At 33.2% G+C, this 16,806-nt stretch overlaps 1 protein-coding gene and 1 long non-coding RNA gene across 2 annotated transcripts in view; one reads left to right on the forward strand and one right to left on the reverse strand.

The window, feature by feature from the left end:
* Window positions 1-16,047, reverse strand: part of GNAT3 (G protein subunit alpha transducin 3) — a 54,566-nt gene extending 38,519 nt beyond the window's left edge. The window contains exon 1 of the mRNA XM_038562445.1: window positions 15,930-16,047. Within this exon, the coding sequence (XP_038418373.1) occupies window positions 15,930-16,047 (118 nt within the window). The remainder of the gene's footprint in view (window positions 1-15,929) is intronic.
* Window positions 6,131-6,783, forward strand: LOC119864104. Its single transcript, XR_005372919.1, has 2 exons — window positions 6,131-6,294; window positions 6,450-6,783. It is a non-coding gene; the product is annotated as an uncharacterized LOC119864104 (long non-coding RNA).
* Window positions 16,048-16,806: the final 759 nt, after the last annotated feature.

Consider the following 16,806-nt stretch of genomic DNA (forward strand, 5'->3'; position numbering starts at 1 on the left):
TTCTTCTTCTTCTTTCTTCTTCTTCTTCGTCTTCGTCTTCATCTTTGTCTTCTTCAACATTTTGTACATTCTTAGAATCAGCTTGCTAATAATACTGGTTTTGGTCTTTGCATTTATGTTTCTGTTGAGGGAGATTGCTGTGTCACCACCTGTTAAATTTTTTTTTAAGATTTAATTTATTTACTCATGAGAGACATAGAGACACAGGCAGAGACACAGGCAGAGAGAGAAGCAGGCTCCATACAGGAAGCTCAATGTGGGACTCGATCCTGGGACTCCAGGATCACGCCCTGGGCTGAAGGCAGGCATTCAACCGCTGAGCCACCAGGCTTCCCTACCATCTGTTAAATTTTGTTGTCAAGGTTATCAAATAATGTATTTGTATCAAAGTATGTATTTCTTGGGATATCTGGGCAGCTCAGTGGTTGAGTGTGGTCTGCCTTCAGCTCAGGATGTGATCCCAGGGTCCTGGGATCGAGTCCCACATCAGGTTCCTCACGGGCAGCCTGTTTCTCCCTCTGCCTGTGTCTCTGCCTCTCTCTCTGTGTGTCTTTCATGAATAAATAAAGTCTTAAAAAATATATATTTCTTTGTGAAATTTGTAAATGATTTGTTCATGAGATTATTGGTAGAATTTACTTGTAAAGTCATACTGAATTTGTATTTTATTTTTTTGTAGTTAAATTTATATATTTTTTGCCAGATAATAAACAATATCTCAGTGTACACTTATTTTTTCCCAAATATTTTATTCTAATGATCTTAAAACCTGCAAGAGTTTGAGAAAATAGTCCATTGGAAATCTATATTTTAAATTGAAGTATAGTTAACTTACAGATTTATATTAGTTTTAGGCGTACAACATATTGATTCAATAATTCTGTACATTATTAAATTGTATATATTGAATATATAATAAATGCTCACCAAAATAGGTACAAGCACCATCTGTCACCATACAATGTTATTACCATAGTATTGACTATATTCCCCGTGCTGTCCATTTCATCTCTGTGACTTATTTAGTTTATAACTAGAAGTTTGTGAACCTCTTTATCTGTTTCTCCCATCCTACCAACCCACTGCTCCTCTGGCAAACACCAATTCTCTATATTTAAGAGTCTGCTTGGTTTTTGTTCTTTCTTTCTTTCTTTCTTTCTTTCTTTCTTTCTTTCTTTCTTTCTTTCTTTCTTTCTTTCTTTTTTTTTTTTTAGATTTCACATATGAGTGAGATCATATGGTATGGCTTTTCCTCTGTCTGACTTGTTTCACTTAACATGATACTTTTAAGTCCACTCATGGTGCGGATGGCAAGAATTCATTCTTTTTTTATGTTTAATAGATAGTCCATTGTATTTACATCTTTTTTATCCATTATCTATTGATAGACACTTGGGTTGCTTCTGTATATTGCCTATTGTAAATAATGCTGCAATAAATAGAAGGGGGCATATGTCTTTCCAAATTAGTGTTTTCATTTTCTCTGGGTAAACATCCAGTAGTGAAATTACTGGGTCATACAACATTTCTATTTTTATTTTTTTGTAGAAACTCTATGCTGTCATCCATAGTGGCTGCATTTACATTACACCAATTTACATTCTCACCAGCAATGCATACTATGTGTGTTCCCTTCCCCACACTCTTGTCAACCCTTGTTATTTCTTGTCTTTTTTGATGCTAGACTTTCTGAGACTTTCTGACTGGTGTGATCTGATAGGTCACCACGGTTTTGATTTGCATTTCCTTGCATCCCATAGTTTTGAGTTGGATCACTAATGATGATTAGTGACATTGAGCATCTTTTAACATGTCTGTTGGCCATCTGTAGGTCTTTGGAAAAAATGTCTATTCAGGTTCTTTGTCCATTTTTTAATTGGATGATTGTGATGATTTAGTGTTGAGTTATATAAGGTCTTCATACATTTTGGATATTAACCCCTTATCAGAGATAACATCTGCAACTATCTTCTCTTATTCACTAGTTCACTAGGTTGCCTTTTTTTTTGTTGATGGCTTCATTTGCCGTGCAAAAAATATATATATATATATGTATTTTTATTATGTATAAATTTATATACATATATAATATATATATATATTATATTATATTTTGTTGTAGTCCCATTAGTTAACTTTTGCTTTTCTTTCCCTTGCCTAAGGATATATTTCCATAAATAAAGTGCTAAGAGTGATGTCCAAGAGATTACTGCCTTTTTTAGGAGTTTATGGTTTCAGGTCTCACATTTAGATCTTTAATGCATTTTGAGTTTATTTTTGTATATGGTGTAAAATAAGTGGTCTAGTTTCTTTTCTTTCTTTCTTTCTTTTTTTTTTTTTTTTTTTTGCATGTAACTCTTCACTTTTCCCAGTACCATTTATTGAAAAAGCTGTCTTTTCCCCATTGTAGGTTCTTGCCTCCTTTGTCATAGATTAATTGATCATATAGATGTAGGTTTATTTCATGGCTGTCTTTCCTGTTCCATTTACCTATGTGTCCATTTTTCTACCAGTATCATACTGTTTTGAATACTAAAGCTCAATAGTATATCATGAAATCTGGGATTATGATGCCTCCAGCTTTATTCTTTCTCAAAATTGCTTTAATTATTTAGGGTCTTTGTGATTTCATACAAATTTTAGGACAATTTATTCTAGTTCTGTGAAAAATATTATTCGTATTCTAATAGGAATCTTTTTTTTCTGTAGATTGCTTTGGATTGTATGGGCATTTTAATGACATTAACTCTTTCAATGCATATGTGTGGTACAGCTTTCTGCTGGTTTGTGTTGTCTTTAATTTCTTTGATCAATATTGTATAGTTTTCAGAGTATAGGTTTCTCACTCCCTTGGTGAAATTTATTCCTAGGTATTTTAATCTTTTTGCTGCAATTGTAAATGAGATTTTAAAAAATTCTCTTTCTGCTACTTCATTATTAGTGCATAGAAAGGTAACTGTTTTAATATTAATTTTGTATCCTGCAAATTTACTGAATTCACTTATCAGTTCTAGTAATATTTTTGGTGGAGTCTTTTGGGTTTTCTATATATAGTAACATGTCATGGGCAAATAGTAAATTTTACTTCTTCCTTACCAATTTGGATGCCTTTTATTTCTTTTTCTTGTCTGATTGCTATGCCCAGAACACCAGTACTGTGTTGACTAAAAGTAGTGAAGTGGATATCTTTATCTTGTTCTTTTTTTAAAAATATATTTATTTATTTATTCATGAGAGAGAGAGAGAGAGAGAGAGAGAGAGAGAGACAGGCAGAGGGGGAAGCAGGCTCCATGCAGGGAGCTGGACGGGAGACTCGAACCTGGGACTCCAGGATCATGCCCTGAGCCAAAAGCAGACACTCAACCGCTGAGCCACCCAGGGATCCGTTTATCTTGTTCTTGATCTTAGAGGAAAAGTTTTTAGTTATTCACCATTAGTATGTTCCCTCTAAGCCCACTTTGCCGAAAGTTTTTATCATGAATGGATATTATATTTTGTCAAGAGCTTTTTCAGATGATCATATGTTTTTTATCCTTTCTCTTATTAATCTGATGTATCACATTTATTTTATGAATATTGAACCACCCTTGCATTCCTGGAATAAATTCCACTTGATTGTGGTGAATGATTCTTTTAATGTATTCTAGACTTCAATTTAATATTTTTTGAGGATTTTTACATGTAAGTTCATCAGAGATATTGGGCTGCAGTTCTTTATTTTTTCCTTTTTTTCTTTTTCCTTCTTTTTCTTCTTTCTTTCATTCTTTCTTTCCTTCCTTCCTTCTTTCCTTCCTTCCTTCCTTCCTTCCTTCCTTCCTTCCTTCCTTCCTTCCTTCCTTCTTTTTTTTTGGTGGCATCTGTTTCTGGTCTTGGTATTAGACTATGCTGATGTCATGGAAGGAATTTGGAAATTTTCTTTCCTCTTCTATTTATTGGACTAGATTGAGAAGAATAGATATTAACTCAAAATGTTTGATAGAATTTACCTTTGAAGGCATCTGATCCCAGACTTTTGTTTGTTAGTTTTGATTACTAATAAATTTCATTACTAGTAATTATTTTGTTAAAGTTTTCTATTTCTTCCTGATTCAGTTTTGGAAGTCATATAGTCTGTGAATTTATTTAGTTCTTCCAGATTACTCAATTTGTTTTTATGTTTTTTTTATAATCTTCTTTTTTAATTCTTTATATTTCTTCAATATTGATTATTTTTTTCTCTTCCTTTCTTTCTGATTTTGAGTTCTCTCTTTTTTTCTTAATGAGTCTGGCTAAAAATTTATCAATTTTGTTTATCTTCTCAAAAAACCAGCTCTTGGTTTCATTGATCTTTTCCATTGTGTGTGTGTGTGTGTGTGTGTGTGTGTGTGTGTGTGTGTGTCTATGTCATTTATTTCTGCTCTAATCTGTATATTTTTCTTCCTTGTAATAGCTTTGGGTTTTGTTCATTCCTTTTCTATGTCCTTTAGGTGTAAGGTTAGATGGTTTTATTTGAGAGTTTTCTTGTTTCTTGAGATATGTTTGTATCACTATAAACTTCATTCTTAGAACTGCTCTCCTTGTGTCTCAAAGATTTGGGGTCATTTTGTTTCCATTTTTATTTGTCTCCATGTATTTTTTTAAAATTTCCATTTTATTTCTTAGTTGACTTATTCATTGTTTAGTAGCATGTTGTTTAGCTTCCATTTATTCCTGTGCTTTACAGATTTTTTCTTGTAATTGATTTCTACTTCCATACTATTGTGGTAAAAAAAAAAAAAAAGAAGTTGCTTGGTATCATTTCAGTCTTCTCAAATTTATTGATAGTTATTTTGTAGCCTAACATTGTGATCTGTCTTGGTGAATGTTCCATGCTCATTTGAAAATAATGTGTATTCTGCTGGTATTTTTTATGTAATAATCTGGTTATATCTGTTAAATTTATCTTGTGTAGTGTGTCATTCAAAGCCACTGTTTCCTTTTTTATTTTCTACTGGATGTTCTATCCTTTGATGTAAGGTGCTATTAAAGTCCTCTAGTCTATTGTGTTGCTGTCAACTTCCCCTTTTATGTCTATTAATATTTGCTTTGCACTTAGGTACTCCTGCGTTGGGTGTAAATTAAAGTAATTATTGGTAGGAATGTATGTATTGCCATTTTGGTAATTGTTTTCTGGTTGTTATTGTAGTCCTTCTCTGTTCCTTTCTTCTCCTTCCCTCTTCCCTTGTGATTTGATGACTTTCTTTAAATGTTATGTTTTAATTCCTTTCTCATTATTTTTTGTGTATCTGTTACAGATTTTTTATTTGTATGATTACCTTTAGGTTCCTATATAACATCTTACATGTAGAGCAATCTATATTAAGTTAGAAGTCATTTAAAAAAAAAGTTAGAAGTCATTAAGTTAAAAAAAAAACAAAAAACATGAAATTTTCTCTCCCCCTTGATGTTTTATGTATATAAAGCCAAACTTATCTCTTATTTTCTGTATCTATCCATTGACTAATTTTTTGTAGATATAATTGACTTTATGCTTTTGTGTTTTAATCTTCACACTGGCTTTATAAGTGATTGTTCCATTACCTTTATTGTGTGTTTACTTTTACCTGTGAAATCTTTTTCCTTTCATAATTTTCATCTAGCTATGGCCTTTTCTTTCTACTCAGAGAATTTTCTTTAACATTACTTGTAAGACTGATTTAGTGGTGATGAATGCCTCTAACTTTCGTTCATCTGGGAGGCTTTTTATCTCTCCTATTCCAAATGATAACCTTGCTGGGTATAGTATTCTTGGTTGCAGGTTTTCACCTTTCAGTACTTTGAATATATCATGCCACTCTCTTCTGGTCTCCAATGTTTCTGCTGAAAAATCAGCAAAGAGCCTTATGGAGTTGTCCTTGTATATAACATTTTTCTTTTGTTCTAGCTGCTTTTAAAATTCTCTCTTTATCATTACTTGTTGCTATTTCAATTATTATGTGTCTTGGCATGGACCTCCCTGGGTTAATTTTGTTAAGGACTTTCTGTGCTTTCAGGTCCTGGATGTCTGTTTCCTTCCTGAGATGTTATTATTCTTGGTGATGTCACTGAGTTCCCTTAACCCATTCCCATTTTTTACTCTTTTATTCAGCTTGCTTGCTTTCCACTACTCTCATCTACATTGCTGATTTGTTCTTCTGCATCTTCCAATCTGCTATTGATTCCCTCTATAGTATTTTTTATTTTAGTTATTGAATGCCTCATCTCTGATTGGTTCTTTTTTATATTTTATATCTTTGTGAAAGCTTTTACTGTGTTCGTCCACTATTCTCAAGTCCAGTGAGTATCTTTATGACAGTTACTTTGAATTCTCTATCAGACATACTGTTTCTTTGTTTCATTTAGCTTTTTTTTTTTTGCTGTAATTTTGACTGTTTTTTCATTTGATATATATTTCTCTGTCTCATTTTGTCTCACTCTATGTTTACTTCTAGGCAATAAGGAGGTCAGCTGCATCTCCTGGTCTTCAATATAGTGGCCTTGTGTAGAAGAGGTCCTGTGTTGCCCTGTAGTGCAGTGCCCCCCTGGTGACCAGAACCAGATGATCCAGAGTTGTCTTCTGTGTGGCTGCATGTGCCCTACTGTTGTCACTAGGTTGCTCTTGTCTTCTGCCCATCCAGCTGCAATGCATTGGGTGCAGACATACCTAGTGTCAGGGCTTGCTCCCTGTGCAGCCCCCTACGAAGCTTGGATGCAGGAATTACGAGTGTGCTGGTGTATGCGGTTCTCTTCCCTTCTCCCTAAAACAGGAATCATTTTAGAATGGCACTGATCTCTGCTTGCAGGGTGTGTGTGTGTGGGCTCTTTAAGGGTAGGGGCTCAGTTTTCTATTGCCTTTTGGCTCTTGCAGAGTTAAGTCCACTGATTTTTAAAGTAATCAGAATTAAACCCCACTGATTGTAAAATCTCTCAAATTTAAGCGCCACTGATTTTCAATGCCAGACTTTACGGAAACTTGTCCTTGCAGTGTGAATCCCCAGTTCCTGGGGTGCCCAGGGTGGAATTTAATACTCTTGCTTTGCTGCCCTTGTGTTGTCCCTCCTGTCTGTGGTTAGTCTTACTGGAAGTAAGGAGTCTTCAGGTCATTGTCAGGGTTAGTTGCATATGTGCAGATGTTATCTCAGTGTGTCCAAGGAACAAGGTGAGATGAGCATACTCCTACTCTACCATCTTCCCTGTACTCCCTTAAAAACCTATATTTTACACCCTTTACCAATTATTAATATTTTGTCATGTTTGCTTTCTTTTATATATATATGTATGTATATATATATGAAATAATGTTTTACATATAAATGTATACTTACACGTATTTAATATACCTTCGAAAGTGGACACTTTACCCATAAATACTTCAGAACACATAATAATAAGGTCATTTTCCCTATAAAATCATAATACTAGTTTCATGCTTGAGAGAATTTATATTAATCCAAAATGTGATCTAATATATAGTCTATATTCAAGTTTATCTGATTGTTCCAAAAAAATGTTTTTCATACCTTTTATATTTCTTGGATCCGAGATCCAGTCTAGGTTTATATATTGCCTCTGATTGTTAGACTATTCAAATTTGTTTAATTTAGAATATTCCCCTTTTCATATTGTTTTTATTTTGTTTTCAAGGCATTAGCATTTTTCTAAAGTCTAGGGTAATTTCTTATATAATGTCCAGTGTTTTATATTTATCTGATTAGATCCAATATAAATATTTTAGCATAAATATGATATAAATAATACTCTATGTTTTACATCACAGCAGTAGGAATATGGTGTAACCTGTATTTCTATGACTGTTAGTATGTCCAAATACCAATTTCTGTGATAGAATACTAATAAGCATCACAAATCTGTAAAATACTTTATGAGACAAACTAAGCATGTTTCATTTGTGTGAAATATTATGGCTATGTACTATCTTTTCTAATGAAATTTTATTTAAGTACTTCCAATTTTATACTTATTTTTAAAATGCAATATTTAAAAGATCATATGAGGTATTCTGGATTTTGAGAAGTATTTTAAAAATATATCATCTTTCTTATCTTATTACTATAAACTTTAGGCTGAAAAAAGAAGAAAATAAAATACAGAATTATGTGATTTTCCCCATACAGTCCTGTTTTACTTAGAAATGGATGATAGACAGATATATCTAAGTGTTCAGTAATTGTGGAACAGGCATGTACATATCTCTTGTATAATAAAGTTTCCCAAAAAAAAACCCTTTCTTAACTACATAGCTATTTTATGCACATTTGATAATTGGGCAAAGGAAAACAAAGGATTGAATATATCAGATCTCCAATGCTCACTTGAGTTGTCCCTCATAATTTCGAGACCAATATATTCATCTATTTGATAGATATATTCATTTGGTTCTGCTATAAACATCACACATTTGAGTGTTCTAAATTATTTTTTCCTTCATATCTTCTGCAGTGTAAACTCTGTCTTGCATTTCATGTACTAATAAAATGATCACTATATTCAATTCTACTTTTAATCATTCCTCTCACTTAAAATCCATATGCAGTCACCTACCACGTTCTTTTGACCTTGTCTCTGCATGCTCCTCAAATCTTACTTCCATACTTGTAATTTCCACTTTAATTTACAATCTCAAAAGAACTTGCATAGCAGTGACAGTTTCCTAGTTGGCCTACCTACCTCAATCATTCTCATAAAACCTTTGTCTCACAGTGTAGCCAGGATGGTTTTTGATGCCCCTCCCCCCAATCCAAATGTTATCATTCTCACTTATATTCTGAAAACCTATCAATATCTTCCAATTGAATTAAACAAGCTCTATATGGATGACATATGGCTTTTTTCTAGCTCTGTTTCCACATACCAAATGTAAGGCTATGCTTTAGACAGTATGAAGCTTACAGAAATATTTTAGATTCCAATTCTGTCATTCTTCCATACATATATCATGCATGTAGGCATTCCTGTACTAAGCCATAGGAATTCAATGAAGAACAAAACCTGACATATTGTTTGTTGTCATAGACCTTATAATGCAGATAAACATTTAAAACTTATACAGATAAAAATAAAAGGCTTTGCTTTCTTATAAACTAATTTGTGATCTTAGAAACTGAATTAACTTCTTAAGTTCTTGTTTTCTTATCTGTATAATGAAAATAATATCTATTTCATAGGGGTGTTTTTGTAGATAGCAAGCAGTGCAAAAAAGAAATATGAGATCCATTCTATCAAAGATAGAGATAAAACTCAACTTTGCCACAATGGGGAAATAATGATCACAAAGGAATTAAAGGAGATTGAAACACAGAGTTAAAGGGAAAAAATATAATTGGGAGCTTCATAATATAAAGCTTAGGGGTAAATTGGCAGCAAGATAAGACTGAAAATTAATTTTCTAGGTCTCCTAAAGTGTAATCAGTTCACTGATAAATAACAGAAGCTTGCAAATATAGGTCAAGACAATGGACAAAGGAAAGATATTAGTGTCGTTTTTCCAGAGGAGATAGTTCTGATGTGAGGTCCCCGAGAGACAGTACAGATTTCAGAACACAAAGATCCAAGGACAAACCTGGACAGGTGAAACCCCTGAAGAAAGGGGGAGAAGAAGTGGAGTTCACCAAAAGGAGAGGTGACAGATATAAAACACCAGAGGGTATTGCAGTATTACACGATACGTAAAGAAGAGATGCAAAGTTACTGAGGTCTGAGTTTTGTGAATTGGGGTTAATCAGGGCTCTATGAGAGAGAACATTTTAGTAGAGATTAAATTGCAATTAGCTAAACAGAATGTATATGGTAAGAAAACAGAAGCAGTGAGCAAACACTATGAGAAGTATGTTTAAAAAGATACCTATGTAAGGTAAACTCAAGGAGATAGAGTCCAGAATGTTTTTAGGCTAGAGAAGAGAAATACTTCCATGTACGGAGAGTAAGGAGCTAGTAAAGAAGACTTTTGAAAATGCAAAAAAAGATAAAACAATTTTATTAAGCAAAATTCTTAAGATATAGCAAAGGATAAAATTTGTAACACAGTGGCTGAAATTAGGTTTAAACTGAAAATAGTGCAGTGAGATTTGCAGCTGATGATTGATCACTATCTAGTACATAGGTGTTGATCTCAGGTGAGGTAAAGGGGAGTTCTAGAGGAACATGATATTGGGAATGCAGGAACAGCTTCCCTTTGGAGGACTGTAGTAGAAAACTAGGACGGAGTAAAATAATTGTTGGTCCAGCTAACATTAAAAACAGAAAATTAAAAAAAAAAAAAAAAAGAACCCAGAAAATTGTCAGCCAGGAAACAGAAAATGATAGCATTTTATTCTTCAACACCTGGGAATGAGGGAAATTAAGGGGATACTTGAGTCAGGGTTAGATCAGCACTAAGAGCTGAAAAGATGTTGAATAGCATCACTTTGGCAGAAATTGGTTGGCTTCAGTGTATTAGAACAATGGTGAATGGACAATTTTGAGGAATTCTGAAGGGCCAAGGGTATGACTGTCAATGAAAGCAGAAGATTAAGGGAACAAGATATTTCAGAATTGTCTGAGGAACACAGTTAAAAAGGTTGATTCCGATTAGTGGGGGCAGGAAAGTATATGAAATTAAAGAAATAACTCAGCAAGTGTCAAAAAGAATGAGAGTGTGTAAAATGCTGGTCAGAGACTGAAACTTTCAGATAACTTAAAAAAGGAACAATTTTAAGTAGCATACCTATTCTATTTAAATATAAAGTATTGAGGCAGGAATGAAAGCTGGGACATCTGCTTTATTTTTATTATTATTTTAAAGATTTTTGTTTATTCATTTGAGAGAAAATACAAGCAGGGGGAGGGTAGAGGGATGGGGGAGACAGCCTACTGCCTGAGCAGGGAGCCTGATGTGGGACTCGATCCCAGGACCCTGGGATCATGACCTGAGCTGAAGGCAGATGCTTAACCAGGCCCCCCCCCGTGCACCTGCTTTAAAGCATCAGGATCTAATAAACAGAATGGGTGTTTTCCCACATCTTGATGGGTCTCGCCCTCAGTTTCACCTTGAATCAATCCAACTTCTATAGGTTCAAGTTTACCGTGATAGATTTACACATCAGTACTTGGAGAAAACTTAAGATACACAGATGGATTCTGAGTTTGAGTATAAAATTTTAACTTGGAGGTATATTATATGTGAAATCTATCATGGAGACGTTATGCTCTCAAATGTTCACCACGCTCCTACCTCTGTGACAGTTTGGAGGGGCAAATAACTTTTTGTTGGCTTCTCATGGTGCTTATGTAAATGTTTTTAAAATTACAGTATTGCTTGCTCTTGAATCAATAATGCAGAGTTTGAATGAGAAAAAAGTGAATACAAAAATGTTCTGCAATATTGTTAGAGAGGTTCTGTTAAATTAGAGTTAACAAGAGCCATTTTCAGAGTATTTAATTTCATTTACACTACTGTAATAAATGGTTTGCATCTTTTATGTGAGAGACTTGAGTCTATGGATAAGATGTGCTAATTAAGATAAATAAACATCCAAATGTATCCACAACATTTGTCTAAGTACTCTGTCTATTGGAAAAAGAAACATTATATAGAGCTATTTAATACTCCCATCTGCCATTCTTGGTAAATAAATACAACATTATAAATATTTGGCTTTCCTTTTAGAGCTTTCAAATTGTTATGGTGCAAATAGTTCACTGTATTTTAGAGAAAATTTGAAACTCTCCAAGTAGACTTTTTCTGTCTGTTTTCTCTTCACTTTACTGAAAAGCAATTTTAAACATTTGTACTAAATATATTTGTTCATCCACAGGAGTGGATATCTTTAGAAAGATAGAATAAAATTATTTTATAATATTTTAAACAAAAATACATTAATAGAGCAAGGAAAGGACAGCTTTAATTTGAATAAACAAAACAAATAATTGAAAACATTATTTAGGAATATGTCTTACATGTTGCTCACTTATCAGTAGTGATCAGAAAGAAATTTATTGGTTAATCCTAAAGTAATTATCCCAGGGGTCTATTTGTCTGATGACACCTATGGATAGGCATTGACTCTTGGTGTAATAGAAATTCAAAATAGAATTTCTTATACTTGATGAATTTATAATCTAGCCTGTGACTCAGGAACACCTCCAGTTTCCTGCACACTATCACACTCATATTTAGAGATACTTTTAAAAATAAAAATAAAGACCTACTTAAAAAAAAGAATAAAAATGAGAACTTTGATTTAATCTGAGTTTGTGTCCTCTTTTAGGTATACATAAAAGGAAAACAAAAGGAAGAAAAATTGTATACATTTATTGACATTCAATTTATTTCAATTTTGTAAATATGTTACACAACAAAAATTACATTTGCAATTTATAAAGTACTTTCACACCCACCATTTCTCTGAGGTTATGTGGCTAGCCCGAGGTAACTCAGAGATGCAAAAAAAGCATAACGTAATGAAAGTATGAAGTCAACTTTTTATCTCAAATGGCTTAAAAACACATTGTACTCTATTTGTTTTGAATTCTCTTCACTCTGCAGGTGGATAAACCTATTCAGCCAATTCTACTGTGCATATTTAGTTTTACCAATTATTTTGTAACAAGTTTTTAGACAGTGTCAGAATTAAAATAATTCTCCCACTATCATACTAGAAAAATGATACACTTTCCAAAATATCCATATGTTGAGTAAGCGGGACCATTTGAAAAGTTTGAAAGTGTTGATTACCTAAGTAAATATAAGCACATTCAAAGGAGATATATTTTATCTTTGGACCCTGTTTAAGTTCATGTTTCTAAGAGTCAGATATTTGCAGTAATATTTTTAAACAATAAAGTTCGAATGGCACAATTTTAAAAATTATGAGATGTTTACAATATAGCAGATAGAAAAATAAAGAATAGAAGGGCCAAGATCTAAAAGAAAACTAATGATGAACAGTCCAGAATAGTGCTGGAAATCACTGGCTAAAAGCTAATTATAATATCATAATTGCAAATTGTAGAATGAATGTGACAGTGTCAAATATGAAGAGAAAACAAAACTAATTTTCCTTAAACTTCCCATTAAGCTCTGAGTCTACAGGAGTACAAAAGAAATTAACGGAAAATATAAAGAGAAGCGACAGAAAGAATTGAAATGATCCACACTGATTTTGCAATTAAATGACAGGTATTTCTTTTGAATAGAAATAAAATTTAATCAAATATTTATAAATTAAGTCTTTAAAAATAACTAAGAATTCTCCAAAAGAGAACATGTTATTCAATAAAATTTGTTCTTCTAATTAAAATGTAGTCTTTCTGGGGCATCTTTATAGTTTTTTTTTTTTTTTTTTTTAAGCACATGACATTACTGTTCTAATAGTAATTTTCAAATGTGCCAGGAAGGTCTGAGTCATCTCCACTGTTTCCTAGAAGACTGCTTTTTGCTAAGGAAAAAGATTTGGCATCTCTTTTGTAATTTGACTAAATGTCTGAAAGGCATAATAAAGAGGGAACCTGTCTGCAAGGTGATCCTTTATTTGTAGAATAGCAATTAGATAGCTCTTTAACTTCAGTGAAATTTTGTGTCCAATAATAATACCAAATGGTACAACGACTTTACAGCACATGTTAAATTTGGTAAGTTGTGTTATGTGTTTAAGCGCCCAGAATTTATTAGATAAGAGGATCAACGTAAAGAATGAATTCTGTCAAAAATAATTTTCTATTTGAATCTTTTCAAAAATTGAGGTATAGTCTGGATCTGATCACTACTGAGGCGTAACTGGTTAGTCCCACATGACAAAAAACATTGATAAACTTTAAAACTGTTGTTTGGACTGCTCTCGGCTCTCGTGAATAAGAATCATTGTTTCAGTGTTGGGAAAAATTAAGTAGATTTCATTTCTGAAGGGATTTGAGGGTAGGATGGGGAAGTTTTAGGTTAGTTCTACTAGCTTTCTTAGGTCTTAATGAGGCCATGTTGCATATTAAAAATTACTGTTTAGAGAATTTGAGTTCAAGAAAAAAAATGAGGATCAAAGCAGAGTTGTTACAAAACTTTGTTGTTTTGAACTTGACAATTGAATGATCATACATAATACTCAGAGTCCAGAAAGGAAAACTTAGACAAATATTTGGAATAGACTGGAAGAGGAAGACTTGAGAATCAGATTCACTTGTGTAAATAAGGAGTTCAGTGCACATATCATAAGAACCAAATAAATCCACGCATGGTGCATGGTAACTTTGGAACTGTACTTGTGAAATCGTGATGGTCTTGGGAGAGTAAGAGGTAAAATAGTGCTGCTAACTACTCTTTTAGATCTCTGGTACTAAAAGTTATCATCTCTTCTTGCTCTATCTCAACCCCTTTAATCTAAAAATTACTGGCATATTGAGTATATGTCTGTTCTTTTGAAATTTTATTCAAACATAGGAATTTTTTTTAAAGATTTTATTTATTTATTCATGAGAGAGAGAGAGAGGCAGAGACACAGGCAGAGGGAGAAGCAGGCTCCATGCACCAGGAGCCCGATGTGGGATTTGATCCTGGGTCTCCAGGATCGCGCCCTGGGCCAAAGGCAGGCGCTAAACCGCTGCGCCACCCAGGGATCCCTCAAACATAGGAATTTTTAAATATATTTTGTCATTACTATTATACCACTGTTCTTAGTACTAGAGGGACACTGAATGCATTTGTAGGAATGTTTGTCTTTCCGTCTCACCTTTTGTTTGCTTTCTCTATGTCCACATTACTTTTACTCGTGATCAAAGCCTCAGAGAGTGCTCTGGAGTGTGGTGCTTTCATAAGAGTTGGCCCCAACATCTTTCTAAGTTACCAACCCTTAGTTAGTAACTTGCAAGTGCTGTGGACAAGTGCATAGCCACAGAACTTGTGCATAAAGGGAGAGAACATTCTCTTTCTTTGAGGAGCAAGTGCTGGGAATCCCACAATTGGTTTCTGAGACACTCTTGCCACTGGGAGCAAATTAGACTCAGTAAGGGAGGCACTTAAAAAAATGAGGGCATTTCATGTGAAAGATACACAATTCTGAAATAAAATGAGTCTTTCTGTGTGTACCAAACAGACAACTGATTTAAGTTCTTGTTTTGATCTCTTTAAATAGGTTTTGATTTTTATTTTGAAAACATATTTATCTTGACGTGACTACTACATGTTAGAATTTTTATGTTGAGAATAATATTCAGTATATAGATTTTCCTTCAGTTCATTAAACATTTGTTGAATTTAGAGTTGTAGTAAAACATTGTTCTGAGTTTTAAAAGGATAAAAAGTATAAGGAACATAATTCCTGACCTGAATCAATATATAGATATCCTGAAAGTCTTTAAATGGAATATTTTGCAAGTATACAGGCAATATCACAGACAGTATTCAGAAGCCTGAAAAAAAAGAAGCCTGAATAATGTTATTAATATAAATTACCTTATCATTCATTACTCTCTAAATAACTTGAGACTAGTTGTTTTTCACAGCACAAGTAATTAAATACCATATTAAGTTTGATATCAAACAACTGAACATATTTCTCTTCAAAGTAACATCACACTTTACAACTTGTAATTAAAGGATTGTTTTCAGTATTAAATAACTGATATTCAGAAAATGATTAGGGTGTGATAAAATAAAAAAATGTATATGAGTTTTCTTTTAATAATAGGCAATTGTATTATTGGCAAAGGAATTGAATCATCTCATAAATAGTTGTTTCTCTGCTTAAGAAAAAAAAAAAAAGTAAAATACCAAACAAACAAAATATTTATAGAGTGGAGATAATGTCTATTTAAGTTTCCAGACACATATTCATAATAAATCTCCCATTTGGTAATATACCTGAAATTAAAATTTGAGGAATGGAAATGCATCATAAGTGTAAAAAAATTGGAGTTTTGAAAACAAAAGGAAAAGAGAATGTTACCTAATAACAGCAACTTTACAGTTCTTGCATCTCGCTCAGCATCTTCCTGAAGCTTTTTCTCCAGTTCTTTTGATCTTTTGGCTGACTCCTTGCTCTCTGAACTGATTCCGCTTCCCATCTTGTGGTGTTAGATACTTGTCAGTTTATTTGTCCAAACTTTTTCAAACATCCAGCACAGCTCTGGCTTGGATGAGGGACGGCAGAAGCAGTGGTCTGCAGAGGTTCCTAACAGCCCACTCCCTCACTCTGAGATTCTGCTTTGACTAAGGAGATGCTTTCTGAGCTGTCACATGATCAAAGCGTAAAGCCATAGGACACCATGGTTGTATGGCTGGAAGCAAAAGAGGAAATTCATTATGCTTTCAAATTAAATGGCCACTAATGGCACATCTTCAAAAGCTTGCTCAGCTTCCTTAAAGAATAGGGTATAATAGTGTAGAACGTGGTCAAAATCTATACACTAGAGATAATATGCAATCAGAACATTTCTCACTAATAGATAATATTTATTGCTGTGATGTAAAGTTTTTACTAATCAGATATTTGAGTTTTCAAATTCTTCACAACCATTCCAGTATCACTATCAGAATATTTATATTGAATCATCCAAATTTACAGTCTTGTGTATTTAGATTATCACTAAAAATTATTGGGAATCTCTTAGTATTAACTAGAAAACATGTTTCTTAGAAAATAGAAACACATAAATGTAGTTCCTATATTTATACTTATTAACGTATTGCCACAGACAGAATTCAACACATACTGCTTTTAAATTATTGATTTTCATCTCATAGGATTCATCTCTATAAATTGAGAATTTACTGCTTGTGAGAAAGCCAATCCATCAACATTACTCTAGGGCCCACTTGGTGTA

This window comes from Canis lupus, chromosome 18, assembly GCF_011100685.1.
Source record: "Canis lupus familiaris isolate Mischka breed German Shepherd chromosome 18, alternate assembly UU_Cfam_GSD_1.0, whole genome shotgun sequence".
Lineage (NCBI taxonomy): Eukaryota > Metazoa > Chordata > Mammalia > Carnivora > Canidae > Canis > Canis lupus.